At 41.0% G+C, this 25799-nt stretch overlaps 2 protein-coding genes across 2 annotated transcripts in view; both read left to right on the top strand.

The window, feature by feature from the left end:
- Window positions 1–10090, top strand: part of sntg2 (syntrophin, gamma 2) — a 122527-nt gene extending 112437 nt beyond the window's left edge. Inside the window, exons 15-17 of the mRNA XM_008277244.1 lie at window positions 7673–7765; window positions 8251–8361; window positions 9962–10090. Coding sequence (XP_008275466.1) covers window positions 7673–7765; window positions 8251–8361; window positions 9962–10090 — 333 coding nt within the window. The remainder of the gene's footprint in view (window positions 1–7672; window positions 7766–8250; window positions 8362–9961) is intronic.
- Window positions 10091–21343: 11253 nt separating this feature from the next.
- Window positions 21344–25799, top strand: part of LOC103354037 (thyroid peroxidase) — a gene marked incomplete at its 3' end in the record, with an annotated part of 30801 nt that continues 26345 nt past the window's right edge. The window contains exons 1-4 of the mRNA XM_008277274.1: window positions 21344–21482; window positions 21801–21930; window positions 23962–24091; window positions 24928–25125. Of these exons, the coding sequence (XP_008275496.1) occupies window positions 21344–21482; window positions 21801–21930; window positions 23962–24091; window positions 24928–25125 (597 nt within the window). The remainder of the gene's footprint in view (window positions 21483–21800; window positions 21931–23961; window positions 24092–24927; window positions 25126–25799) is intronic.

Raw genomic sequence — 25799 nt, 5'->3', positions numbered from 1 at the left:
AACCATCACAGGTCTCCATCACCACATTCTTAAATGTATTAATTGATAGGAGTGTTTCTAATCTAAGATCTTCCTGCAGATTATTCTAAGCCCACGGGGCATAGTAGGAAAATACAGTTTTCCCCAAATCAGTTAAACCCGGGGTGGGTTGAAAAGCAAGTGACTAACAGAGCCGACACAGAGAAGGTTACAAAGAGGCTGGAAGTTTGCCCAATATAGCTTCATAAATGAAAGTGCTGTTGCCTGCGAATAGTCAGTGATGTCCAACCTACCAGATCATAAAGAATGCAGCAGTGAGTGAGGGACTTTGTATTTGTAATGAATTGTAAGGATGCATGATACACTGAATGAAGTAATACGCATGACCAGAACAGTTACCCAAACATAGAAGCTTTAACTACAACACACACAAAATTAATGTAACCCCTTTCTCTGATAAGGACACCATTACTCCACTGTATCGTTACACAGCAGATCATTGTCTGCTGGCTCACTTTTTAAAGGTAGCAGACCTTTAAAAAGTGAGCCAGAGGCAGTTTTGAGTCAACTCATGGAGCTAATGTTAGTTCAGCTACTTAGCAACAAAAAATATTATCCGCTCATGTAAGCCAGAAAATTTCGCTGGCAAGAAATGAGAACCTTGCTTTGTCCTTTTTTTTCAGAAGTTACTCAAACATATCAACAGTAACTAAATGAGGAGGACAGAGCTTATCTAACGGTCAGTTACCTTCTCATAAAACACGTAGACAACAGTAGACAAAATAGACTGTAGGAGGCAGTTAGGATCACTGAGACCTTCTACATTCATTTTCATGTGTCGCCGCTGTCGCCAAGTTTCTATAAAATAAAGGTTTGGTTTATTATCGTTCATCAGAATGTTAATGTCAGATGATTTGTTGGTGGAAGGTATCCTATTCAGGAGGGCCATATTAAGATTAAATTGTTAACTTGGCAGGGGATCCTTAAGCAGTTGAACATTAATTAAATTGTCCAGGTTTTGTCTCCTGTGTGCAGCTTGTGCTTCATGAAGGATGTTACCAGTAGAGGAGGAAGATAAAGAGGTGCAGGAGCAAAGGTGTCAGCACTCACCGAGATAAGAATCCTGCGTGAAGGGTGTTCCCGAGCCCCGAGAAGAAAGTTCAAGTGAACTGGTTTAATTTATGTGTTTAGGTAATGTTCATATACTTGCTGGCAGTCAGCAGCAGAGGTGTGGACTCATACATTAGCTGGTGGTGTGTTGTTTTTTACAGCAGAGAAGTCAAACCAAGTAGCAGAATGGAAGAAGAACAGACGTGTTTCCATTCTCTCTCTCTGCTCTAACAATATCCCACTCCTCTGCTGCGCCAGACATTAGCTTCAAAGGGGAGTGATAATATGCAGGGGTGTTTGATGCCGCAGTCACACAGTTAGCTCGTAGCCAGCGTGTGATTGGCTGAATCCACTCTGATGTGACATCAGTGTCAGCTGTTGAGTTGTAAGTGACATTAAGGACAGTTTGAGGCCCGGTCTAAGCAACCAGACTGACGCGCCCATCAGACAATGCTCTCTGATGTCAAACTCCTGACTGATGTCTGAGGCAACATTTCTGGATGTGTTTGAATGATTCGTGCATCATGGGTACAGGTAACCTTCATAACTCGCCTGCAGCAAAACACCGGAGCATGTTTATTTAGTGGACTTTATAATTGACTGTACACATTTCACCAAGTCAGGGCTGCATGGGCAGTTTTCCCTCCTCTCAGTATGAAGGCAAACAGTATGAAATGTGATAATGTTGCATTTTTTTTTAGTCTTTAATGATGTAAATGTGGGACACCATCCTTTGGGAGGCCAATGGAAGTGATGAAGTGTTTCACTTTGCTTGTGATTCTCTGTTCTCCTGCCAATTAGGCTAGCCTCCTGAGGAGCACTCAGCAGAGTCCGACGTAGGCTAACCTTCAATTTTACTCGATCTGGGCATTACATAAACATTGCTGATGGGATAGAAGTGGAGTGTATCACTGACAAAATTGTCCAGCCTGCATTTTCTCTCTAATTTCCCCTCTGTTTGTGGGAGATGATGAAACCCAACATGGCATCGATGGGGTCGTATAGCTCACAGCAGTTCTGTTGTTTCTATACTTGACTTTTGGGAAAATGCAGCCGCAACATGATTTGCAATTTTGTGGTATTTTTGGTGTCCTTGTAAAAAAAAAAAAACACAACAACAATTCCCAAACAGATGCTGTCAGTGTTATCACCCAAGGTCATGTTTCTAATATTCAGAACCAAAGACAGAACTAAGCTGACTCATTGCTAGTTTTCTTATTTTCTTCACTGGTTTTACCCCATTCTTCATATCTGGCCTTGGTATTTGAATTGGAAGAATAAAGACCACCCAACTATTATTTTTCCCACTGTACTGAGGACACCCTGCTATAACTTGTATGACTAAATCGTAATGATTTTTCTGTTTAAATTGTTAGGAATAGTAATAAAAAAAGTTTTCAAAACCATAAACTGGCAAATGCACAAACTTGACCCAATCGATGTAAAAAATACGTTTTTAAAAAGGTGAACATTGCAGCAGACTGTTACTGCCTTGTCCTGTAGGTGGTGCACTTTACATATTTGTACACCAGAGGGCTGTAGGTGGTGTGTCAGCAGGTATGTTGAGGTTAAAGTCAGAGTTTTCAGTGTCACGAAGGTGTCTCTCTCTTTACCTGCTGGATCTCCATGGTAACCGATGCTGTGGAGCTACACTGGTCAGGAGCAGGTTATGTTCAGAGTTTCAGATTTAAATCGGCTGTAAGAGTGTCTCCTTTTAACCACATCGTTTTCTGGTGCTTCTTTATAAGAGATACAGATTCTCAACTTAAGGAATATGTTACATCTGCAAACCTGTTGAGCTGTAAGTTACTAAAACCACTGAATTTAGCCTCTAACACTGAATACATCATGTTGACATGGAACCAAGTCAAATGTAGTAGGTGATTGGTCCATTTTGTGCGGAAGAAGAGTTAAATGCCTCCTTTTGTGCAAACGTGCTCAGAGTCTGAAGCAGAAAGTCTGAGTTCACTAAGAAAGTTGATAACAACCTTCATGATACCTCAAATCGAATCAAGTTTGTTGTCACTTGGCTGTACATACACAGTAGTACAGGCAGGATGAGAGAGCGTTTCTTTAGGATCATTTAATTAGTAAGTTTTGCGGAATGAACGTCTGGGATAGACAAGACACTAAACGTTCACTCTCGCTGTCTTCCTGAAGGGGCCGCTGCGTCCATGCCACCTGTTATCTCTGACCGGGGTTTTAGTTTTGTCGAACCAGCTTTTACTAAGAAAGCCTGACTCTGTCGAACTTGATTCATGATACAGCCTTCAGAGACTGGATCTGCTGCTGTTTGTTAGCTTTTTGTTTGTTTGTTTGTGACTGAATAACGCTGGCTGGATTTCATCAGTGACACTTTTTTTCAAATGCAGTTCAATACAAAATCTCTCAACACTTAGAAGGATTTAGGTCGATTTTATTTTATTTTTTTTTAACAATGTAAGTCATATGATGTCATTACATAAATTGTTTAGTTTTTTCACCTTTTATTCATTTGATGTTGGTCAGTTTAAGGCTTGATTGCAGCACATCTTGGTATCATTTGTGCATTTTTTAAATAATATTATTATGACAAATTTTACTAATCAGGATAAGTGTGATTCCACACTGTCCACTCATCTGTCTTGAACATTGCTGTTTCGTTTTTTATTCACTGATGGAAAATATAAAACATTTTCTTCATAGTTCTTGATTTAAGCAATAGTTTTGAAGTGGGAAATACTTGAACAGACACTCTTTTACATAGTTCTTGTTGTTAAAATGCACACTAGCACCAACTTTTGACACTCTATGCCTGTCGACTGTTTCCGACTGATGCCCAACGATCGGTCGAGGTTCTTGTCGTCCCAGCGTGACGTCAGTGAGTCATGAAATCACTCGTGGGTGTGGTCAGATGTGGAGAAGTGAGTGAAGCAATGCATCAGCTCGGTGTTGAATGTGGTAGCTGTAAATTCACACAGTAGCTGCTGTGGTTGGTGTTAATATGTGCATCAAGCAGCCTCAACATTAAAACCGCTGACAGATGATGGATTATGTTGTTGCAGTGCAGTGTTCTGCTGGGAAGCCACGAGGAAGTCACTTTGACATGTACCACCTACAGGAACATTGTTCCAGAGCAAACACCCAGCATGCATCAGTGTATACAACGGATTCCTTTTCATGTGATCGGTTTCAAAAGACACAAGCCGTGGGTGTCACATCCTTGATTCCCACCATTTTTTTTTTTAATCTTCTCTCACTCTTAGTGACCAAATAATGAAAGGACAGAGAAACACTACACTAAATGTTGCACCTATCCTCTGTTTGATTGCAGTATGTTCCCTGACACACACATGCCCTTACTTCTGCCAGATGTAGCTAAGAAGATTTTCTTAAAAAACATTTCATGTTGCTAATTCCCACAGAAAAATCCCTTCCAATTAGTGAAGTGTAGGCACTGCTCACCATGTCACAACACAGTCTTACATTCGGTGACAGCAAGAACTTAGCAGCTGGCCTGCCACTGCGTTTTTTTCTGGGGTTTTTTTATTTATTTTTTTTATCCTCGTCACAGCTGAATTCCCGACACCGCTAAAGACAGGGGGGTTGAGGTCTGTGAGCAGAAAACACTTTCAGCAAAAGGACTACAGTCCCATGCCACATTCACTGCACACTGCACTCTATAATTAAAATCACCATGCCCCCGCTGTGTGCGAAGGGGGGGAAGGAAGAAAAAAAAACTATGTCACAAATGGAAAAATCAGGATACACTTCTTGGTATTCCAATTGAGTGGACGGCACAATCGAAAAATGAAGTTGTGAGGCAAGAAAAGCCTTTAGAGGCATAATACTCCTCAGAGGCTGAAAAGCTCACACATCAGCGCTTTCAAAAGACCTGTGAAAAGAATTGCGAGACGCAGGCTTGTTTGTGTTGCGGCAGAAAAATGAATGTTAAGGATTTGTTGCTTCTGAAATAGATTTCCTCTGTCATGTGTCTTGACATTATAAGACAGCTGCACAGGATGCTGCTTGTGCCAACAGCTCAAGCAGGACAGGAAGAAATAAAAACAACAAAATCAGATATGCACTTTTTTATCAGATCTTCCGAGTCTAACATACCAGATTTGAACGTGTGAAATGCACACATGAAGAAAGAAGTAATGCGAGTGTAAGACAGAGCAGAAAATATATATATTTAAAACAAATACAAGTGAGGATTTATGATGCAAAAATATCTTAGAAGTGGTTCTAACAGAGGGAGTGAGATGAAACAGGAAGACAACGAGAGCAGATTCTACAAAAGGGATTTACATGCTTTTTTTTAATGTGTCCAAAGATCAAGAAGCTCAAAATCTGTACTGTCCAAATCTTACAGCACAAGTTATGCAAGGAAAAAAAATCAATATCCAGAAAATGAAATCATACCTTGTACTTAGACGAATGTCAAACTATCAGATTTATGATGCTTCATGATTATACTCCACTAAAGGGAGTGGAGGATTTACTCAAGCAGGAAGCAAACTGTGCAGGAGCTATGATGTTGGGTATTGTTGGACAGGTTGTGTTTGATTGTTTTCTCTTGGAAGAGAAAGTTCCTCACTCAGACGAGATACATACACAGAGCTTCTGTCCTGCTGCAGGAACTAGTGGAGCCGTTATCAGGCAGCCGGAACCTTTGATTGTGTTCCAACCGCAGAACTCGTCCCTGTAGAACCGCTTTCAGGGTCGTTTTCAGGAAAGACAAAGAAGTACCTACTACCGGGTAGATACCACTCAGTATCCCTGAAAAACTGTCGTGCGGGTCTTGATGGTGATCACAAATCTCTTGGCCCAGCAGGGCAAGACAACGCTGCAAGGTCACATTAGATCAATTAAGAGTAAATATCTGGGGTTTCTCTCTTCAGAATGTCCACATTAAGGCCTGGTCACGGCACACTCTGGTGCATGTGGGCGGATTTGTGAAATTTGTCATTGTGAAAGGCTGATGGACTCGTCTCAGGGATATCTGGTATGTTGCTGTAGTTGGCTAAGATGCTAGCCAGCCAGAAACAGGCTTCTAGTAGTCAGTGACAGCAGCTCCTTGAGTTTATTTCTCTTTCTTTTCTCTCAATTGTGCTGGAATTCTCTCCTTGTTATTTTACATATTGGCTGTGTTCAAAATACCTCCACTCATTCCCTACTCACTATATAGTGATTACTATATAGGGAGCACCTCGGCTAAGTAACATTTCGGACACAACTCAAGTTATTAATTACGTCACTCGCTAGCCGTGACTTGTGCCCCAACAGCGTAGTACAAACACATCAAATTCACAGTTTATTGCGTAGCTAAGAAATCAAATTAAATCAAATTTATTGTCATGTTGCTGTACATACCAGATGGGAGCATTTCTTCAGGATCCAGTAACTTATAGCTATTTAAATGAAGTGGTGTAGGATGTCCAAATCACAACCGAGCGCCGCAATTTTAGCAACATTCACTGTCCTGATGTTCAGCAAAGTCTCCCGGTGGTAAGTTTTGCAGAATGAATATCTTGGATAGACAAGACACGCAAAATTTTCACTCTCGCGGTCTCCTGAAGGGGCTGTTGCGTCTATGCGCGACGCCATCTCATCTAACCCATCTGAGAAACGGGTAAAACATAATTTAGCAAAACAAATTTTTCACGCTCTTGTTCGTCTAGTTTCCATTTCCTTTCGCGCAATGCATGATGGTCCATACTGCTTGGTTAGTGACCATTGGCTGTAAACTACTTTTCACAGTGCATTGTGGGATGTTTTGAGTGCACTATATAGGGTGTAACATTTGTAACTTAACATTCGGACAGCCCTACAAAATGGCAAACACCCTTTATAGTGCACTATACAGGGCATGGGGAGGGATTTCGGACACAGCCAATGTCATTTAATAACATACTTCGAGGAAAAAAACAGTCTGCTAAAATGACTGCTACGTGTCATGTAGGAAATCTGCTCTATAGTCTGATCCAGAAGAGCCAACAGCTGCTCTCTTTAAAAAGCAATCCAGCAAGTCATTCATTCTACAGATATCGAATCATTGTAGAAAAGCTCGGCACAGTTCAGAAAACTTTGCTTTTAGTCAATGAACTCGTGTGCCAGATGTGAGATCACATTTTCAAATCAAAATACCACACTAACTTCTACAATGCAGCCATGTTGGTCTTGTGTGGGCACGATTGGATTATTTCAGGAAGTATACAGTAAATATCTTACAGATCTTTCTCACAGTGGACATTCTGATTCAGTAAAACAATCAATAAGTCTGTCTTACAGACATTGTTAATGGTTTTAGTTACACTTGTGCTTTTCTTCGTGTAACAAATCAGAAAATCTGCAGGAAAGTAAAGCCGGTTCTCTGTGATCTCCGAGGATTATTTATTCATCTCTTGGTAAAAATGGGCTTCATTCACTGCTGCAAATTACACATGAGAAGGATGAAAGGCGTTATTCACCTGCACACAGTAGCGCTTTTACTTGTCCGGGAACAGGCTGTCCTCTTGCTCATACTGAGAAATGTTCCACGGCACTGTTTGCAGCTACACAAATGAAACTGTTAATGGATTCCCATTGTCTCTTCCCCCAGTCCAAAAGCTACATGTGCAGCAGCCAGGGGAATGTACTATGCTTCACCGTAGATTTTGGATCAGGCTTCACCTGCTCAGAAGGCACCTCGAAGGTAAAGTATCACAGAGTTTAAAATTCTTGTTGACACTTCTTTGCTGAAGCTCCAGAGACTGCAGCTTTATTATGCTGATGTAAAGTGTGTAATGTTTAGCTCCGTTATCTTCCCTCCTCGCTTTAGGCTCTCATATAACACATCTATAACACAAACTTCACATTCGGCACAGTGGACCTTCATAATGGAGCCTATTAGAAGTGCTGAAGTCAGTATCTCAGAGAACATTATACTGCTGTTGTTAAAGGAACAGTCTGAGATTATTTGGGCAGCTCAACATGTTCCCTTCATTAAATCGCTGAAGGATGGTTAAGTAACTCGTTTCCAGAGCACCAATGTTCTTCTGTTCTAAATTATATGCTTCTTTAAAGTACAATTGCACTGTAAAAATGTCACTTGATGGCGCAGGTCTCTGTGTAGTAAGACGTGGTATTTAAATGTGCTCATTACTGGAATCCCTGCGCTGTGTTTTATAATCGTTGCAGAGCGTGCTGTGGCGGTACAAGTTCTCTCAACTTAAAGGCTCCTCTGATGATGGGAAAACCAGGGTAAAACTCCTTTTCAAGAATGCTGAAAGCAAACAAATAGAAATGAAGGTAATAAAATCTTCTTGTTTTTCAGAATAAAGTCATAGATTGACAAGTTTTATTTATTGCTTTAGATGCCAAAGTATATTAGAGAGGAACTTTGTGGTGTAATTAAATGTTAGAATTCTGTTTTTTAGTAGATCTTAAAGGAAAATTCTGGTTTATTTCAACTTTATTAATACTGTGGATCAGGCTGACTTTGCACTGCCACAGTAAAGATTCAAAGCTGCTTTCCAGACAAACTTATTTTTATATACATTTTAAATCCATCCATCCATCATCTATACACCACTTAGTCCTCACTAGGGTCGTAGGGGGCTGGAGTCTATCCCAGCTGACTTAGGGGACACCCTGGACAGGTCACCAGTCTATCACAGGGCTACACTTAGAGACAGCCAAGCACACTCACATTCACACCTACGGACAATTTAGAATCACCAATTAACCTCAACATGTTTTTGGACTGTGTGGGAGGAAGCCGGAGAACCCGGAGAGAACCCACGCTGTACGGGGAGAACATGCAAACAGAAAGATCCTGGGTGTCCTCACTGGGATGCGAACCGGCGACGTTGTTGCTGCGAGGCGACAGTAGTAACCACTGAGTCACTGCAGCCCGTATAAATCTTCATTAAAGTTAATTCTCAGTCTGGCTGAAGGGTAAACACATAAATTAGCTGCTGTAATGATCATCGTACTAAACCTCCATCACGATCAAGTTGCCGGCCGACCCGATCATCATCTATATTCATCTGCATCATCTCAGCATTTACTTCCCGTACGGAGAGCTGAGCTTTCAGTCCAGCCAGTCTTCATCTTCTTTTCCAAATTGCAATGTTTATCACAGATTCATTAGTTCCACAGCTGGGACTCTACTCTCATCTCATGGACACGTGGAGATTTTCCAAGTCGAGCCTCAACAGGTCCCACTCTTTGCAGCAACAGTTTCCCTCCTCCGTCAGCAGCAGAGCAGCGAGTGTAGAAACGGCGGCGGCGGCGTCCAAAAGGCACGTCGTCTTTCAGGACGGCCGGTTGTCTTTTCCCCCCCCTCCGCTCTTCTATTTGATTCAGCTCCTCATCTGTGGACCGCTTCCAGTAAATTTAATTTGAATACAATTAAACTGAAATGGCTTGAAATCATTCTCATTATGGTCCACAGAGCAGGCGAGCGCCGAATGTAGTTCGCCAGAATTCAGCCTCACTCATGTGAAACCAGCGTCTCCATTGAATATTCAGGGTGATTAGGTCAGCTGTAGCCCAAACCACCTGGAAAAATGGGCGATTCAGGCGAATGGTTTCTGTGTTCCAGACTGAAAACAAACATTCAAAATGATTGTTTTTAATAATAATAGTTTTAGTTAAAGTTACAGTCATTTTCATCATTTTTTAGATGTTTATTCTCAGTCACTATTTCTTTATAGATGAATCCACCACTGGAGTCAGATGAAGGAAACACTTTATATCAATATAGTTTTTTACATCAAACTAATGGGAAATGTTCCAGCTTGAAATAAACCTGAGTTCCCCTTTAAGCTTTACACTTTAGTTTTTTTATTTAAATTCTGAACGTGGTGTGCTGATCAGTGTGTCTGTTGTCCTTGATGCTTTTCAGGAACTAGAGTTTGCTAATCTGACAGCCGTCCTCCACTGTATACATTCTTTTATCGCTGCCAAAGTGGCCTCCATGGACCCTCTCTTTATGTGCAGTCAAAGCTTCCCTGGAAATTACATGAACAGTTAAGAAGAAGCGTCCTGGTCGTGATGTGCACCCGAGGCGAATCAGCAGTATTTTATGCACAGAGCCAATTGATATGTATATCTTGTTCTTGCTATTTTTGTATGAACTCCTGGAAAAAAGACACATTTGTAAATGACTGTAGAGGTAGATCATGTATAAATACCCGACGGAAAGATGATGTTATTTAATTTTTGGACAAGTAGAGATAACAGAGTTGGAAAAGATTTACAGTTCTTCCATTTCTTTAAGAGTTTTTTTTCTTTCATTTCATACTGGACAGTGACGCAGATTGAAAGGTAGCACCTGTGATAGCTCACGGTGTGTAACTGCCATGACATCATATAACAGCAGAGACTGTGTTCAGCAGAAACTCTATAAAGGATTTACACTCTGCCAACAAATGTATTTTAACTGATAAAATGAATCTGATGCTGAGTTCGTGTCATGCAGGAATTGACATTTGCCACAGATCTTCAACAGGGATTTTCTTTCCTTTAAGCTCACAGTTGAACAGTTTGGGCATGTCTGTGACGACGGAGTGAAGATAACACAAACACTTACAATATAATGCAGACTAATAAGCCTCCAGAAACCCACTGATCTGAGTCAGCAGCCCTCTGATATGGGCCCAATTGAAATAAGCATAAGCTTTTGCTTCATAAACTCATGCCAGGCCTCCTTCACTGACTTGGATGAAGTTGTAAGTTGTTTGTGTTATTGTGTCCAACTTTTGTATCTAATCAAGGCGAAAGGTCTGAGTTTTCTCTGGCAAACAAGGACATTTCAGCTTCACGGTATTAAAAACTAATTTTTATCGACTCTCATTCTATTACAGTGAAATCTACTGTATGCCTTCAGTTGCTTTATGTAATGGTTTCAGTGTTCAATTACATATTTGCTGTATTTTCAATAAATTGCTTACAAAGCACACCTGTCTGTCATAAAAGAAATGTAACAGCCGGCTGTAGGCTTGTGCGCATCTACTTTAAAAGTGCATGGGCGGCACTTGATGGAACTTTTGCTTCACTGCTCATCTCCTGCTTATCCCCCGTCTTCATATCTGAGCTGGTGCTGAATGCAAAACACAAGTTGTCTTTCTTTTCCAGAGGACCTGTGCAGGCTGCAGGTCATTTTGTTTTACTGGATGAGCCCGTTCCAGTGATTATCTGTTATCAAATGAGCTGGACTGCAGCACAGTACTCATCCACTCAAGTGCTTACACCGTCCAAGAGATTTTATTGTCCCGCGTGGTGGATAACATCAGCTGAAGGTTTATTTAAAGGGAATAATGTGGAGGAAAAAAAATGCTTAGAATTTGCTTTGCTGCTGAGAGTTATCCAGTTCTTCAGGTGTTATGTGTTGAGTCTTGTTAGTGTGTTAGTTATAGTTGTCCTTGTGATTCATGTGAAGTGGTCGCTGAAGTACTTCCAATTAAAGTACTGTACTACCTTCCTACCAAAGTACCCACTAAACTATTGAACTATTGACCAAAACAGCTAACAAGACTAGCAGACTGGATGCCAACGACTGAACTACCTATGTGTCCATCAGACTTTATACTGAACTACCAAACTACCTACCAATCTGCTTACAGAGCTAAACACTATAATACCATCTACTTACCAGTACTTATCCATCAAACTAGCTGGCTACCAAATTACCTTCCTACCTTCGCAAATACCTATTGGACAACCAGCCAAGCCCCCTTCCGACTAAACCACTGACCTACCTCCCTACCCAAAGTTCACATTTAACAAACAGCTGTAAGGTGACATCAGTCTTTTTTTATCGAACTCTTGGCAAGAAATTTAATTCTTTCTTAAGCTATTCCTGTAGAATCTATTCCATTGTCCTGTCAGATAACTCGTTATGGTTGTCAGTGTTGGAAGGTTACCCCTCCTGTTGCCCTTTTCGCTGTTCTGCCTTTTCCCCCTGCACTCCCTCAGGTCTTAACCCTATACGAGCAGCCCGACCCAGTGTCACTGGTGCACCATGAAGGACATGATCCCTCACCGGCTTCCCACAGGTGAGTGACCACAGGGTGTGTTTGGTTGACTGGGCCGGACTAGCTGGAGACACTGCTGTAAAACACTGGACTGTCTACTCTGACTGAGGATGCATCATTTTTCTGCAACAACACATTCTGTCATTTATCTTTCACATGCCTTTAAGACAGCTGAATGCATTCAGCAGTAATGTGTTAGTACTTTATGTCACATAAAAACCTGGGGCCTCATTGATCATCAGCAGTAATGTGTTAGTACTTTATGTCACATAAAAACCTGGGACCTCATTGATCATCAGTGTGTAGAAAAGGTTCTAAATTCTGTCTTACTAATGAAATTTAGAATGTGTGTAAAAATCCATATTTACAGAACATACGTATGTGGGTCGTACGTGCATCACTAAGACATCAGTGTTGGGAAATCCCACTTGTTCTTAACCACCATACTTTAGGGATCATTTGCCCTCAGAAATGCCCCCAATTAACCAACAACACGCCTCTTTATAAAACAAGTGAATTTTTTTTATCATCATGGCAAAGAGAGCGACAAAGAGGAACTTTTCAGAAAACGAAATTGAGGTATTGGTCAGCGAGGTTGAAGATAACCAGTAATAATTGTTTGGTGCATTAAATGTTGGGATAACAAACAAAAGAAACAAATACTGCATTGGACAAGGTAACCGCCACAGTTATTTCTGTTGGGTCAGAGGAGAGTTCGCTAACAGAAATTTAAAAAAAAAAAAAAAAGTGGTTTGATGTTAAGCTCAGTGCCAAAATTTTTTGTCACAGCCCGTTAAAGAGAAATGACAGCAACTGGAGGACAAATTAATACCTAACTTTCGCCCAGTGACGGTGTCACCCACCTACAGATGAAATGTTTTAATAACCAAAGTTAGTCCAGCTAAAACATATCCACACTCTGTAACACTCACCAATAAGCCAGCCATCTTCAACAGCTCCTGCTTGGAGACCCACAGAGCTGTTCTGCTCAATGAATGAGTCATGTGTTCCTCCAGGCCACCGGTCAACAATGTTGGACAGCGATAAATGTGCATCCCAGATTATTTGTACGTTGATTGAATGAAACCCATTTCTATTGACATAATTAAAGTCATTAGTGATGCTGCTTTGATTGTGAGGTGGGTGCAGTCTATGGCTGCACTTGTGTTTGGGATGAAGTCCCCGTTTGATTTGGGCTTGTTGGTGATGGCTGTAAGGGAACTGGATGTAGGCTGGGGCCAGGGGGGTTATGGCATCCAACACTGCCGGCATGATCCTGCTCAGTGATGGCTGGGAAACGTCGCATACCTCCAACCTCATGCTGGAATGTGCCGGAGGTCAAAATCCCTGAATTCCTTCTATTTGTAGTTTCACTATTCCACCACTAGATTACGCCTGGTCAGAGCTGCATTCCTAAGTATAAGGACAAGTTGATACATTCCATACTTTGCGTGGGAATGTTCACACGCACAGATGATAAATGAGGACCCTGGAGTCTGAAGGTTAGGAATTCCGTCACTGACTTAGTTTTGGCGTGAGCCTGCCCGACTGGTTCCTTATTCACCTGTGTTCCCACTAAGCCGGAGTCAGGTGGTTGTGATGACATTGGTGTGACAACCACACGCTGATGCTGAGAAACTGTTCGCTACCTGCCGCGTTATTAGGCATTAATGAATGATGCCGGTTTATTTTGGCGTGTCGACTTTGGAGGCCTTCACTCTTCTCAGTTGCTCGGCTAATCACAGTTTGTGCTCAGATTTTCTCATGAATGGCATTATTTCACTTCATTTAAAGGAATAAAATTAAACTTCATTTGGTTGAGCAGTTAACTGTACACGCTTGTGTCTAAATTTTAGCCTTTGGAATGCCTCATGAAAAAACCTGATTGAAATCCATCACTTTCTCCCTACAACATAATCTCATATCCCAGTTTAAATCCCTCTATTTTCATTTTTTTCCCCTGCCTACAGTCAAATGTAAGACCCGTCATCTAAAGTGAACTAAACTAAAAAGCCAACATGTGTGATCGATCGACAGTGTAGAAAGTCAACTAGTCTTCAACTATTTCACACCCAGAAGCAGCGTCTATGACCTTGATGTCCTCAGTGTCGGCACATCCTTGGCAGTCTTAGCCTCATGTTATATGAACAACTTGAATTCACCCTGAAGGCTTGAATTGCTGTTAGGTCTGCTACTAAAGATAATTTTTCTTCATTGATTAGGAATGGAATCATTTCCATTTTTTTTATTTAAACACACACAAAGAGGAAAAATATTCCCTCTGTATTTTACCTCTTCCCGTAGATGATGTGTTCATATGTCTTGTGTTGTCAGATCACGAGTGTGACAAAGCAAAGTGTGACATTTAAACATTTTAGAGGCTGTGTCCAGCAAATGTTTGGCATTTTTCCGGAAAAAAACAAAAAAAACGGTTGTTTGATTGTTCTGCCAAGCAGTTTGAAATGTCTTCTGCTTCTGAAGCTTCTGCTTTCTGAGATCAATAAAACATCTGTCCACCGCTGACATTCACTCCTCTGAGATATCTGGCTGTCAATGAAACTGATTATGCAGCTCATTGACTTTAATTTCTAAATGCTGCTTATTGAATGGACTCAATTAGATCTAATTCTGCATTATGAAGATATCATGAGACGAGTTCTATTATTAAACGCGTCTGCATGAAAAACTGGACTGACCATCTGTAACCTGTGGCCTTCGTAAGCTGAATGCTAATTTGCAGAGTGCTTCAACTTTGACTGTCACCCTGGAAGTGACTTTCTATGAGCAACATGGGGGGTGAAGGGGCCGCGGAGTTTCTGCTGCTTGCTTGTTCTGTTATTCTTAAATGATGCAACGGGGGAAGTTGAAGCAGCAGCGGTCAGAAACTGTCACAAAAGCGCGTAAAAGGGCATTTAATGGGGTGTCTGAACAACAGCTCGGCACGCTGTGGTGGCAGGAATTACCATTTATTCAACACATCCTGACAGCCAAAAGTTGAAAGTTCCTAAAACTCATAAAGGTAGCGTTTATTGCACTTTTAGAGGACTGGATTGCACTATGTTTTTCATGGTCAGTTATTTTGTGCATCATCGGACTCCGCTGGATGTCATGTGCTACAAAGTCAGAGGCTCATTTAGTGAGAGGCTTCAACAGTTTTTTTGCGTTGGAAGATAAACCAGCCACCGTGACAACAAGAGCTTCAGCCGAGGTGATCCTCAGCTCGCTGCTGAAGTCACTGCCACACACACAGCATCACCAGGTTGCATCAGCACCATGTCAAGCATGAATTCCAACCACTCTGCTCAACCGTCAATGGGCCGTGACTCTCACAGCTGGCTCCACTGGCGGCACTGGAACCTGAGTGCTAAGTGAAGTATTTAGGATGAGATGTTTCCAGGGTAACGTCGGGACTGCTGCTGTGACCTCGCTCAGAGGGAACCCGTTAAAGACGGCTGTAGCTGGTGTGGTGAACTTTTTATTCCAATTATGTTCCTCGAGTAAAATTTGTCAAAACGGGAGCGACAAGGCCGATCCAGGAAGTAGCTACGCTCACAAGTGAGTTTTCAGAGTGAGGTCTTTGATGAAGGGTTTTAAGCAAGAACCACCGTCCTGAAAGAACAACTTGTTTGACTGGGTTTTAAATGAATTAGATTAATGGTGTGATTGTTAAAGGGATTCTAGTAGAACGGTGTCTGTTCATGTAAAAGCTTCAGGGACGTGATCAGTCACTGAGAAGCCATTTACTCAATATGAAGATGGACAACTCTGCTCCATGTCTTCCTGCTGTATGCAAGTGATCCCAACATAACGTGGGAATGGGTGCTGCCACCGTGAGCTGTTGGCACTATTATCAGCCAGTCTGTGCAGTAGTGATCAGTTGTTGGTATTGAGATCCGGCCTGATACCTAAACCAAACATGAGCTCAAATCTCATGAACTTTACACAGCACAGCTGCTGCAGCCTTGACTGTCTTGGACCGTTATCAGCCGTAACTTTACGCTTATCATTTTCAAAATAAGAGTGATTAAGCAACTTGTAGCTGTCTGTCTACATATCAGTTTGTTTATCCTCAATGCGGTCTTTGGTTTGACCTCGAAACCGCAATCGTTACCCCGTACAGACGCTACAAAGACACCAGTGCAAGATGGCTTTATTTGGGCTTCACTTCTGGGCATCTGTCACGTCATTCACACAGTCCACAAACCATACAAAGTTCTACAGTGACGGCTAAGTTATCAAACTGAAAAGGGAAGAAATGAGCTCAGAGCAGTGTTCAAATCAGGTCAACCTTACAGCAAACTGAATCAAAGTAAATCTGTGCTACCAGCCTGGTCACATACCGTCAGGAGCCCTTGGTGTCACATTTGAACGCACTGAGGACCCTTCAGCATAACTTTTCAATGTACTATAAAAATGTGTTAGCATCAAAAAGAGAAACCTGTCGCCAAATCTCCTCTTCTGCTGTTGTTTCTGTCTCTCTTTTTCAGGTAACAACACGTTTTCCTTGTAGCTTAATGTTGTAAAAGCGTGATTACAACCCAAACCTAACCAAATATTGTTGGTGTGTAACCAAACAAGTAAACTAAATGAAAAGCTAATGGTCTGATATGGGGCATAAACTTTAGTCTCCTGGGTCTCTTATGATATGAGAGAACTCCTGTCCATCTATTAGCATCCAGTAATATGTGGGTAGCACCAACGCAATAAATAAATAAAAAACCTACACATTTTTGAGATGTAAGCGGCTTTGAAAAAGTATTTGGCACACTGGGAAAGAGACTGGGTCGGTGCCAGTAAGAGGCCAAAATGCCACCATTGTTGGCTGTACTTCACCATCTCCTTTCATTTAAAGGTGCTCCGTGGAGTTTTCTGGTAAACAAGCGAAAGTTGTGCTCACATTCGTCTACACTTATTAAAATAGTACGTCTATCTCATCCTCTGTGTTTGCTTGGCGATCTCCTTCGGTGACTTATCCCTGCTGTTCATCAGCATAACAATGTACAACCAACAGCAGGACGGGGATGAACTGCACAGAGCAGCTTTAACCTTCCTCTGCTGGAGGATAAACTGCTCCACAAATAAGAAACGGCCCGCAGACGCTTGTGGGACAAGAATCAAAGGTACGAATACAAGGTGAGAAAGGACACTAGTGCTGGCAATGGATCATGGATTTCAGCCTCAGAAACTTGGTCTACATGCTGACACCTCATTGGCTGCTGCTGCTTGTTGCTTTAATGTTGCTGCCATGTGGGATGCAAAGATGTGTATCGTCTGTTCACAAGAAATAATCACAACTCAGTGATTTTTCTACTTAGTTGTAATACAAATGCAGGCTTTCATGGCAAATAAATTGTAGTTTTGTAGATAGTCGTATTAGTATTTCTTAGTATTTAACACGTGCAGTAATTACGCCCTGTTCATTTGTTTCTAAGTACAGTTTTTGCTGCAAATGGCTTCCATGATATAATTATGTTGATGGAAATAAAGACTTAATTAATTAAAGAAAGACATACTTACATTAAACAGTATAGTTCAAAGGTTACATACATTTTTGCAGGTTTTAGAATCCAACTCCTAATTGCAATTCCAGTAAAATATGATCTCATTTACATTTTAATAAACATTATTTAGAAAAATGTACCAAAAATCAAGCTTTTTTTTCCCCTCAAAAAGCTCCACTGTGATCTCCTTGTTGATCAAATCACTTTTCTGAGTGGAGGGGTTTCCTTTCTTTTCATTTCACACGTAATAGACGACCATATCAGTCTCAATATACAAGAGAAACTGTGTACCCTGTCAGGTTTTCTGTGTGTTTGGGACACAGAGGTGTAGGACCTGCCAGATATCCAAGTGGCTGGAATAATGGAAGAAAGAAAGAAAAGAAAAGAAAAAAAAAAAAAAAAAGTGAAACCAGTCAAGCGATAACAAGAGAAACACTGAGTGTCTGAGTGACTCCAGTGTGAGCTGGTTTATTTAACCTTGGCATTGAGCTCCCTGCTTTATCTCAATATATAAGAACGGGTTCCACAGTGTGCGCAGCGCTAAGATTCGTCTTTGATTGTTAGTGTGACTCTTCTACTGTAAACTGCCCATTAAAAGATGGCTTGTTATTTCAGTTCAGTTTTCCTTGTAATGTTGGGCGGCATTGTTCTGACAAGTTCCTCGACTGATGAAGTCCCGAGTTTCAACTGTAAGTACTTTTTTTTCTTTATTATTTAGAAATGCTTTTTGCTGAAATCCTCGTTTAAAAATGTTTGATCAGATAATAATTAAATAAATGGATTGAAAGGATTGATTGGAACCGGGTTTGCTTTGTATGCATAACCATCATATAATGTGACAGAAATGTGGTTTATTGTTGTCCTCAGAGGGAGGAGATGAGATCATTCACATTGTAGCAGTACAGTGTCGTGTTCTTTAATGGTTTAAAAATCTGGCAGCACAAGTCAGATACCTCTATTTAGCACTTGCTTTGAATTAAATACAAAATGTCTCACTGCAAATGATAACATCAGCTTAACAATAGTTGTTCATTCTTGTTATTATATTTTCATATCTGCTCGTCTCTGTTTTGCTTAACTGACGCCGGCACTCGAGGACTTCAAACCTGATAATTCATGTTAATCCTGTTTGATGGAACCATGTTTCAAAGAGCTTCCTGTGAAGTCAGGAGTGTTTGTCTTTGTCAGTCAAGTGTCTCATGAATGTTCAGCGGAGTTGAGTTCAGGTGACTGTGGAGGGAAGTCAGAGACAGTCAGGACAGCTGGGTCTGCTTTGTCTTGTGTTTGGGTTTATTATCCGGCTGCAGTACGAATCCTTCTCTACAATAACATAAACCAGAGACTGGATCCTGTCCCTGAGGAATAGTGTGCTGCTTGTTCTTGGTCAGGGTGGAGTCGAGGCGTCCAAGAGCAGCAAAAGCCCCCCAGACTTGAATATTCACAGCAGCATGTTTCACATATTGTGGTGTTGTTCTCTCTCCTGTTGGTCTCCTTACATTCATGGTTCTGTTTCACATGACTTTGTTCATCATCCACTGCTACAGTCGTCCTCGAATGTATTCATATTCTCCCATTAAAGAAGGAAAAAAATCAGCTGTTACTGAAATGAGCTGAAATTGACAAAAGTAATAGTGAATAAAAATTTTATTAAAATCATGACATTGCTTTTAAATTGTGGTTCAACAGAAATATATATTTCTCTTTTTTAAAATATATATATTTTCAAAATCCAAAAAAAACAAGCAAGCATGTTGAACAACCCTTTGAGCCAATCACTGTAATCAAGTGTTTTCTGTAACTCTCTATCAGACTTCTGCACCTGTTGACAGGTGTTTGGATTTTGGTCCACTGCTCATCAGCAAAGTGCTCTAATTTGTCTGGGACAGGTTTTTTTTTTTTTAAATTATTCTTTTCAACCACAATTCTAAAGCAATGTCTTATTTCACTAAATTTTAATTTAGCAAAATTTTATTTATTATTACTTTTTTCAGTTTCTAGTTATTTAAGTGAGTATTGAGAATTTTGCCTTTTCTTTAATAGAAGGGTATGAATACATTTGAGCACGACTGTATGTGTTAGCCACCACTAAGCGTTGGTCCTCTTGAGAAGAGGCTCCTCGTCCTCTGAGAACCCACCAGACTGCTTTCTTTTTGCTGGACTTTTGCTGATTCGTGTCTTGTGTTCTTTATTTAGCAAAGTCTGTGTGTGTGTGATGACAATACTGTTCTGTCTGTCGCTGAACAAAGCTTGACGTGTTGATCTCCTGATGAGGTGCTCGATGTTCATCAGCCTCGTCCTGCTTTGGATACAACTGATATAGTTTCTACTACATGTTTATAGACCAATGATCTGACCTCGTACAAACATTCAGTCTAGCCATGATTTGACATCGAGTAAGCTCCTCTTTTCTCCCAGCAAAAAAATCTGACTTCTGAAACCTTCATCTAATCCCGTGTTTCCTGCTATCACGGTGCTGCTTAGTGAGCAACGTTCTGCTGGAGGCACAGCTATAAGAGATGAACAAAGGTGGATTTATTTAAAAAACACCTAAGTAGTTGATCATTTACTCATGTGGTTTATTTTAGAAGAAGCGTAACATTACCTTCTGAAATATAGACATAGAATGTAGCATCAAATGTCGTACATCAAATTCTGATTTCTAAGAGAACAACATAGTTGCACATAAGTTCTGTATGTAAGTCAGTGAATTTGCCTTTTGCACACTTGTGTTGAACTCTTGTTTTGCTGCGCATCACTATTTGCACTCCACTCCACACAGGACTGTTTCTACTTGACATGTTACACTTATTGTACATGTTGCATTTTATATTTCTTGTTGTTTAATTTTGTTTATTTATCTGTGTTTATGGTGGTGGTAGCTTTATGTTTGTGCTGTAACCATAGATATATATAATAAAGGCTGGATGTCTCGTCTGCGTTGCCGGCCAATGGAATTGCACGGCCACACTGGCGGCCATCTTGGCACTGTCTGCTCGCTCACCCATAACATTGTGTTATAGTGGTGCACATGCTTTTTAAATAACCATGACTTGCTCAATTCTCTACCGATTTTCAAACGGTTTGGTTTGTTATAAACGTCAGAGGTGCAGTTATAACGCTGCACTTCTGGATACTTATGTTACACAATTAGTATTTTAATTATTTTGTATTTTATTTGTATTTTTGTAATTTGAATTGTAGCCATGTTAACAACGTTTGTAAGAAACCAAATCGTTTGTAAATCCATCAAGATTTCAGCGAGATAAGACTATTTGTGCAGATCACTCACCTTCCTTCACGTACCACAGGTTCCACCAGAGAGCTGCCCCAAATCAAGATGGCCGCCGGTGATCCCGTTCGAAACGCCGCCTTAAGACATCTAGCCTTTATTATACATATCTATGGCTGTAACAACCAAATTTCCCCTCAGGGATTAATGAAGCATTTCTATTCTATTCCATAAGTGAATGTAAACCTTCGTGTGAGTTTGTTCCTCAGCTGTTATACTGTTTATGTTTCAGCGTCAACCATCAGAGACTTGATTATCTCATCACATGAAGAAAGCCTTAAAATTTTAGACGAAGCCCTACAGCACTCCAGAAAACGGTAATAAACTAATGACTAATAAATTATCTGATTCTCTGCCTTCATTTGAACTAGAATAATACCTGTCCAAAAGAGGACAGACAGAACAGAGACTTTCCTTTCATCTGTCAATTTCTGCACAGACGGAGCACATCCTCATCCTCCATGCATGCGTTCACATTCCATCGGCAAACTGAGCCTGAGACCCAGGAGATTTCTCGAGCTGCAGAGGTTTTTCAAACAACTCTCCAAGTCCTGAAGAACAGAGTAAAACAGAGATATAAGAGGGATTACAGGGTAACAGGTAGATTTGCTTTCCTTCATTATATCCAGAAGATCTCACCTTGGATGAAACCTTTTGAGACAGTTGGACTGAATGGAGTCAAAATAGCCTCAGTGCAACCAAAATTTGTAGTTTGTTCCCTTCCACTATTCTTCCCAGGTTAATAGTCCGCCAAAACATTGGATAATTTAAATGGACACGAGCTGTCGCCAAAGGAATGCTAATAAGAGTTACTGTTTTCATTTAACAGTGTGTGTCCTTTAAGATTTAAGATGCTGGTAGAGTTTAACAATATCAGATTCCATTCAGGTTCTCTGACGTTACTACGTTGTCTTGCAGAGCTGTTGTCAGGGGCGGATTTGGACCTGATTACAGAGCTGTCTGAGTGTCCGTCTGCATTACATCCAGTCAGCTGTCAGCCCAGTCATCTCAGCAAGTACCGCACCATAACAGGAGTCTGCAACAACAGGTAGCTTCATGATTGATGATGAGTCAGAGAAGCAGCACTATGGAGATGTCGAGCAGTAAACACAGCACCGAGTGTACGGACCCATAATGAATCCATCAGAAAGATTCTGGAGGATTCTTTGAATATAAAATGTTGTTGCTTCATCAGTTTATCCTGTAAAATGTTTCAAATTGAAACACTAATGACTAATTAGTGTAGGAGTTTGAGAGTTAGGGCCTAATTATTCCTACTTTATTCTAACAAGAGGAACGCTACAAATGCTTCAAATGTGAAAATGAAAATATAACTTTTTTGTTTGCATTATGAGTTGGTATAAATTGCAATTAAATGAAAAAGAAATGTGTTGATGAATAACTTCATTTTAAAACTCTCACTTTTGATCTTCCATAGTTCCTATACTGCGTGCTAGTTTGCATTCACCACCACAAACAAAGCGTGAACCGCTTATTACAACTTAAAGTGACTTTTTTATCATTTCAGTTGTTTCAGCAAATGCCACACAGCACGATGAAGTGAAGGAGCCCTCTAGTGGCCTCACTAATAGGCAAAGGAGGAGGTCGGTATGGTGGCTGACTGGGGCAAATGATGGGCATGTACACAAAAGAGCTGCATGTACATGAATGTGTTGCATAAACAGAAACACACTGGAAAAGGAAAATGCTTCATATTCAGTCACACAATGGAGGTGCCACAGGCCTCGAGGGTCATGAACTTTTCAGTCACTGTGGGTGCTGAAGTGGTGTTTTACTACCGTCTCCCTGTGTTCTCTCTGTTATCGATGTTTATCCATGGAGACCAGAGAATACATACCTTCTCATACAGCTTTTCCCTCAACTAACATTACTTGTCTCGCTCACCGTTGTCTGCCTCTCAGGTGAAAAGCTCACTACTGCCCCTAGAGGCCTGAGGCACTTCCTCTATGTAACTGGATATGCAGTGCTTTCTTTTTGCATTTGTTTTCATTTACACAGTGCCTCTATATCTGCAGCATTTTTCTTTTGCAGCGCATTTCTGTTTATGCAACGCGTTCATATATATGCAGCACGTTTGTGTATATACACGTCATTTGCCCCCGTCGGCCACCGTAGGTCAGGCTATGTAGTTAGAGAGCCAGAAAATGGGCATAAGGAGGTGGTCGGGGTGGGTGGATGGGTTGATAAAACATTGGGCCATTGTAACCATGGCAATGAAGTTCCATTAAATTTAACCGAAAGCCGAGAGTGTAAACATCATCATACCAGAGTCCTTAAAATATTAAGTAATGAAGTAATCAGTGGAGAGTCAAATTGTTATTACTGATAAAAGCAGCATCTTGCGGCTGTAGCTGATTGAGTTGGAACTCATTTTCAAACTATTTTGTCAAAGACTGAAAGTAATGAGATTTAGACAACATTTTGAAAGACTAATCTGCTCATTATTTTCTTGATTAATTGACTCACTGAAACAGGGAGAAACACCCTCACAATTGCTCAAAGCCCAGGGACGCAGTGATCGATATCTCCGAGCATCAAAACTATTAAAAAATATATGAAAATATGAAAAGGACAAACAGCAGATTCTAACATTTGAGGAGCTGCTTGTCAGCTGATAAGCTACGTTGTGTGTAATGTGTGCACGAGGCTTCGATAAGGAAGCAGGAGGAAGGGAATGGAACAGTCTATATCTGTGGTTCTGCTGCACTGATTGTGATCCTTTCCTCTTTTTTTTTTTAAACTGTCAGTTGTGACCGCAGCAATATAGCGAGAGTGCAACGCTCGATCAGTGGTGTGACTCTGGATCAAGAGTCCACATCAGTCACAGTGCAGCATCCTGCTCATGTGATATCAGCAAATAGACATGTTCAGGATCTGACTACGATCTGTCAGTCAGTATGAAAATAGATATTTATCAAACCTCTCAAATGATGAAAAAATTATTATTGGAAACTCTTCTGGATCCTTTGGAAGAAAACAAATGATGTTGCATTCATGATGCCGTATACTGTTTTGCACTGCAGTATTTTTGGACACACTTCATGATTCTTTTTGTCAGGCAAAATCCTCGCTGGGGAGCAGCCAACACCGCCTTGGTCAGATGGCTTCCAGCTGAATACGAAGACGGGGAGAAAGAACCCAAGGGTTGGAACCGAGAACGGCTCTATAATGGATTCCAACTTCCCCTGGTAATCTACAAAATGCTGGGCTGATGGACACAAAAGTCTCGGTGGAGAAATTACGGTAGAAATGAAGCGAGCTCGCCCTGCAAAAACCCAAGTTAATGTAGCATCCCATTTATTTTTTTAACCTGTTTTACAGCTGATAAAGTCCGCAGCAATTTAGGAAGAGCACAAGTGTGTGTGAGAGATGACACAGATTACAGCTGCATTTGAATATTGCAGCCTGCGCTTTGACACACACACACACACACACACACACACACACGACTCCCACGGCTTGAAAGGAGCTGGTTTCCAGTCATGTGGATAAACATTATTTCTTTCAAACAGCAGATGAACTGTTATGCTGATACTTGCATTGAATTTCAGGCTTAATTTATGCACTCATTACACAGAGTAAGGTCCTTTAGTGGAAGAACTCATCAAATATGCATCAACTGTATCCAGCCTAGAATTTACCTCCATATAGGAGAGCTATAATTTACTAAAGTGTTTTAGATAATTAATAATCTTTGATCCTCGCCATTCCACTTCTTATTAGCAGAGGTTGAGTAAATAACATCTCGGATACTTTATGTTTTAACTCATTTTTATCAGTTGCCAAACTTCTTTTTTGTTGTTGTGAGAAAGTGAGATGTTTCCTGGAACACATCACAGCCCCATTGTTGAGCTTAAGCCATTTATCTATTTATAACACGAGTTAATGAATTAAAGAGTGAACTAGTTAGGCATTCCCCAGAAAATATGTTAATGGTGACATAATAGAAACACATGTAGCCGCACAGCCAGCTGAACACTGCAAAAGTAGCACTGAAAACTAAGAAAACCTACTTTGTCTGCAGCCTCGGACGCTCAGCAGGGAGATCGTCAGGAGCGCCTGCAAATCGAACGACGAGGCCTATTCTCAGCTGCTGGTGCACTGGGGCCAGTACATTGACCATGACATCACCATGACCCCTCAGAACAGCGCCTCTCCAGTTCGAACAGGGAAGGACTGTTCGAATTCGTGTAAAAATGTGGAGCCGTGCTTTCCCATTCAGGTAAACCCAAAGCACCCTGCCTTTTGCTTTCTTACTATCTTGCTAGTGCTCATTACAATATCTTGTAGTAAAGGAATAGCTTGACATTTCAGGGAAATATTCAAAACATATGCGCTAAATGATGTTGACATTCTCATATCTGTCTATTTAAAGTTGGAACCAGCAGCCTCTTAGCTTCACATACAGACTGACTGTGGGGCAGCAGCACAGCCCACACACTCTTCAGATTTGAAGTTCTTTCATAAAAAGCTTCCCCATGAAACACAACTCGGTGTTCTTACACTTTAGTTTTTCTGCATAACATTAAGAGCACCTGCCTGACGTTGTGTGGGTTCCCCTTTTGTCATCAAAACAACTCTGACCTATCAGGGTGTGGACATGGGAATTTGGAAAGTGTTGAAAGTGCCATGGGGTGGGTACCATCCACCTGAATGCAGGACCCAAAGTGTCCCAGCAGAACATGGCGTCCTAACAAGTTGATCGGCGTTGTTCCCTACACCTGCCAGTGGTTTCAATTGTTCTTTGGTGAATGATGTGTTCTCTAGCAGGGCTGGTAGCTGAATTTGATGACCTTTAGTCATAGCAAGGCTTGCTAGTTCTTCTTCTTTCCAAAATGCAAACTATTCCTTTAAAATTCAATGATCACGACGACATATACCTTTAATGGGTATATC

The sequence above is a fragment of the Stegastes partitus genome, unplaced genomic scaffold (genome assembly GCF_000690725.1).
Source record: "Stegastes partitus isolate 25-593 unplaced genomic scaffold, Stegastes_partitus-1.0.2 Scaffold93, whole genome shotgun sequence".
In the NCBI taxonomy this organism is placed as follows: domain Eukaryota; kingdom Metazoa; phylum Chordata; class Actinopteri; family Pomacentridae; genus Stegastes; species Stegastes partitus.
Note: the sequence above shows the minus strand (reverse complement) of the source record. Positions and strands in the feature narration are given on the sequence as shown.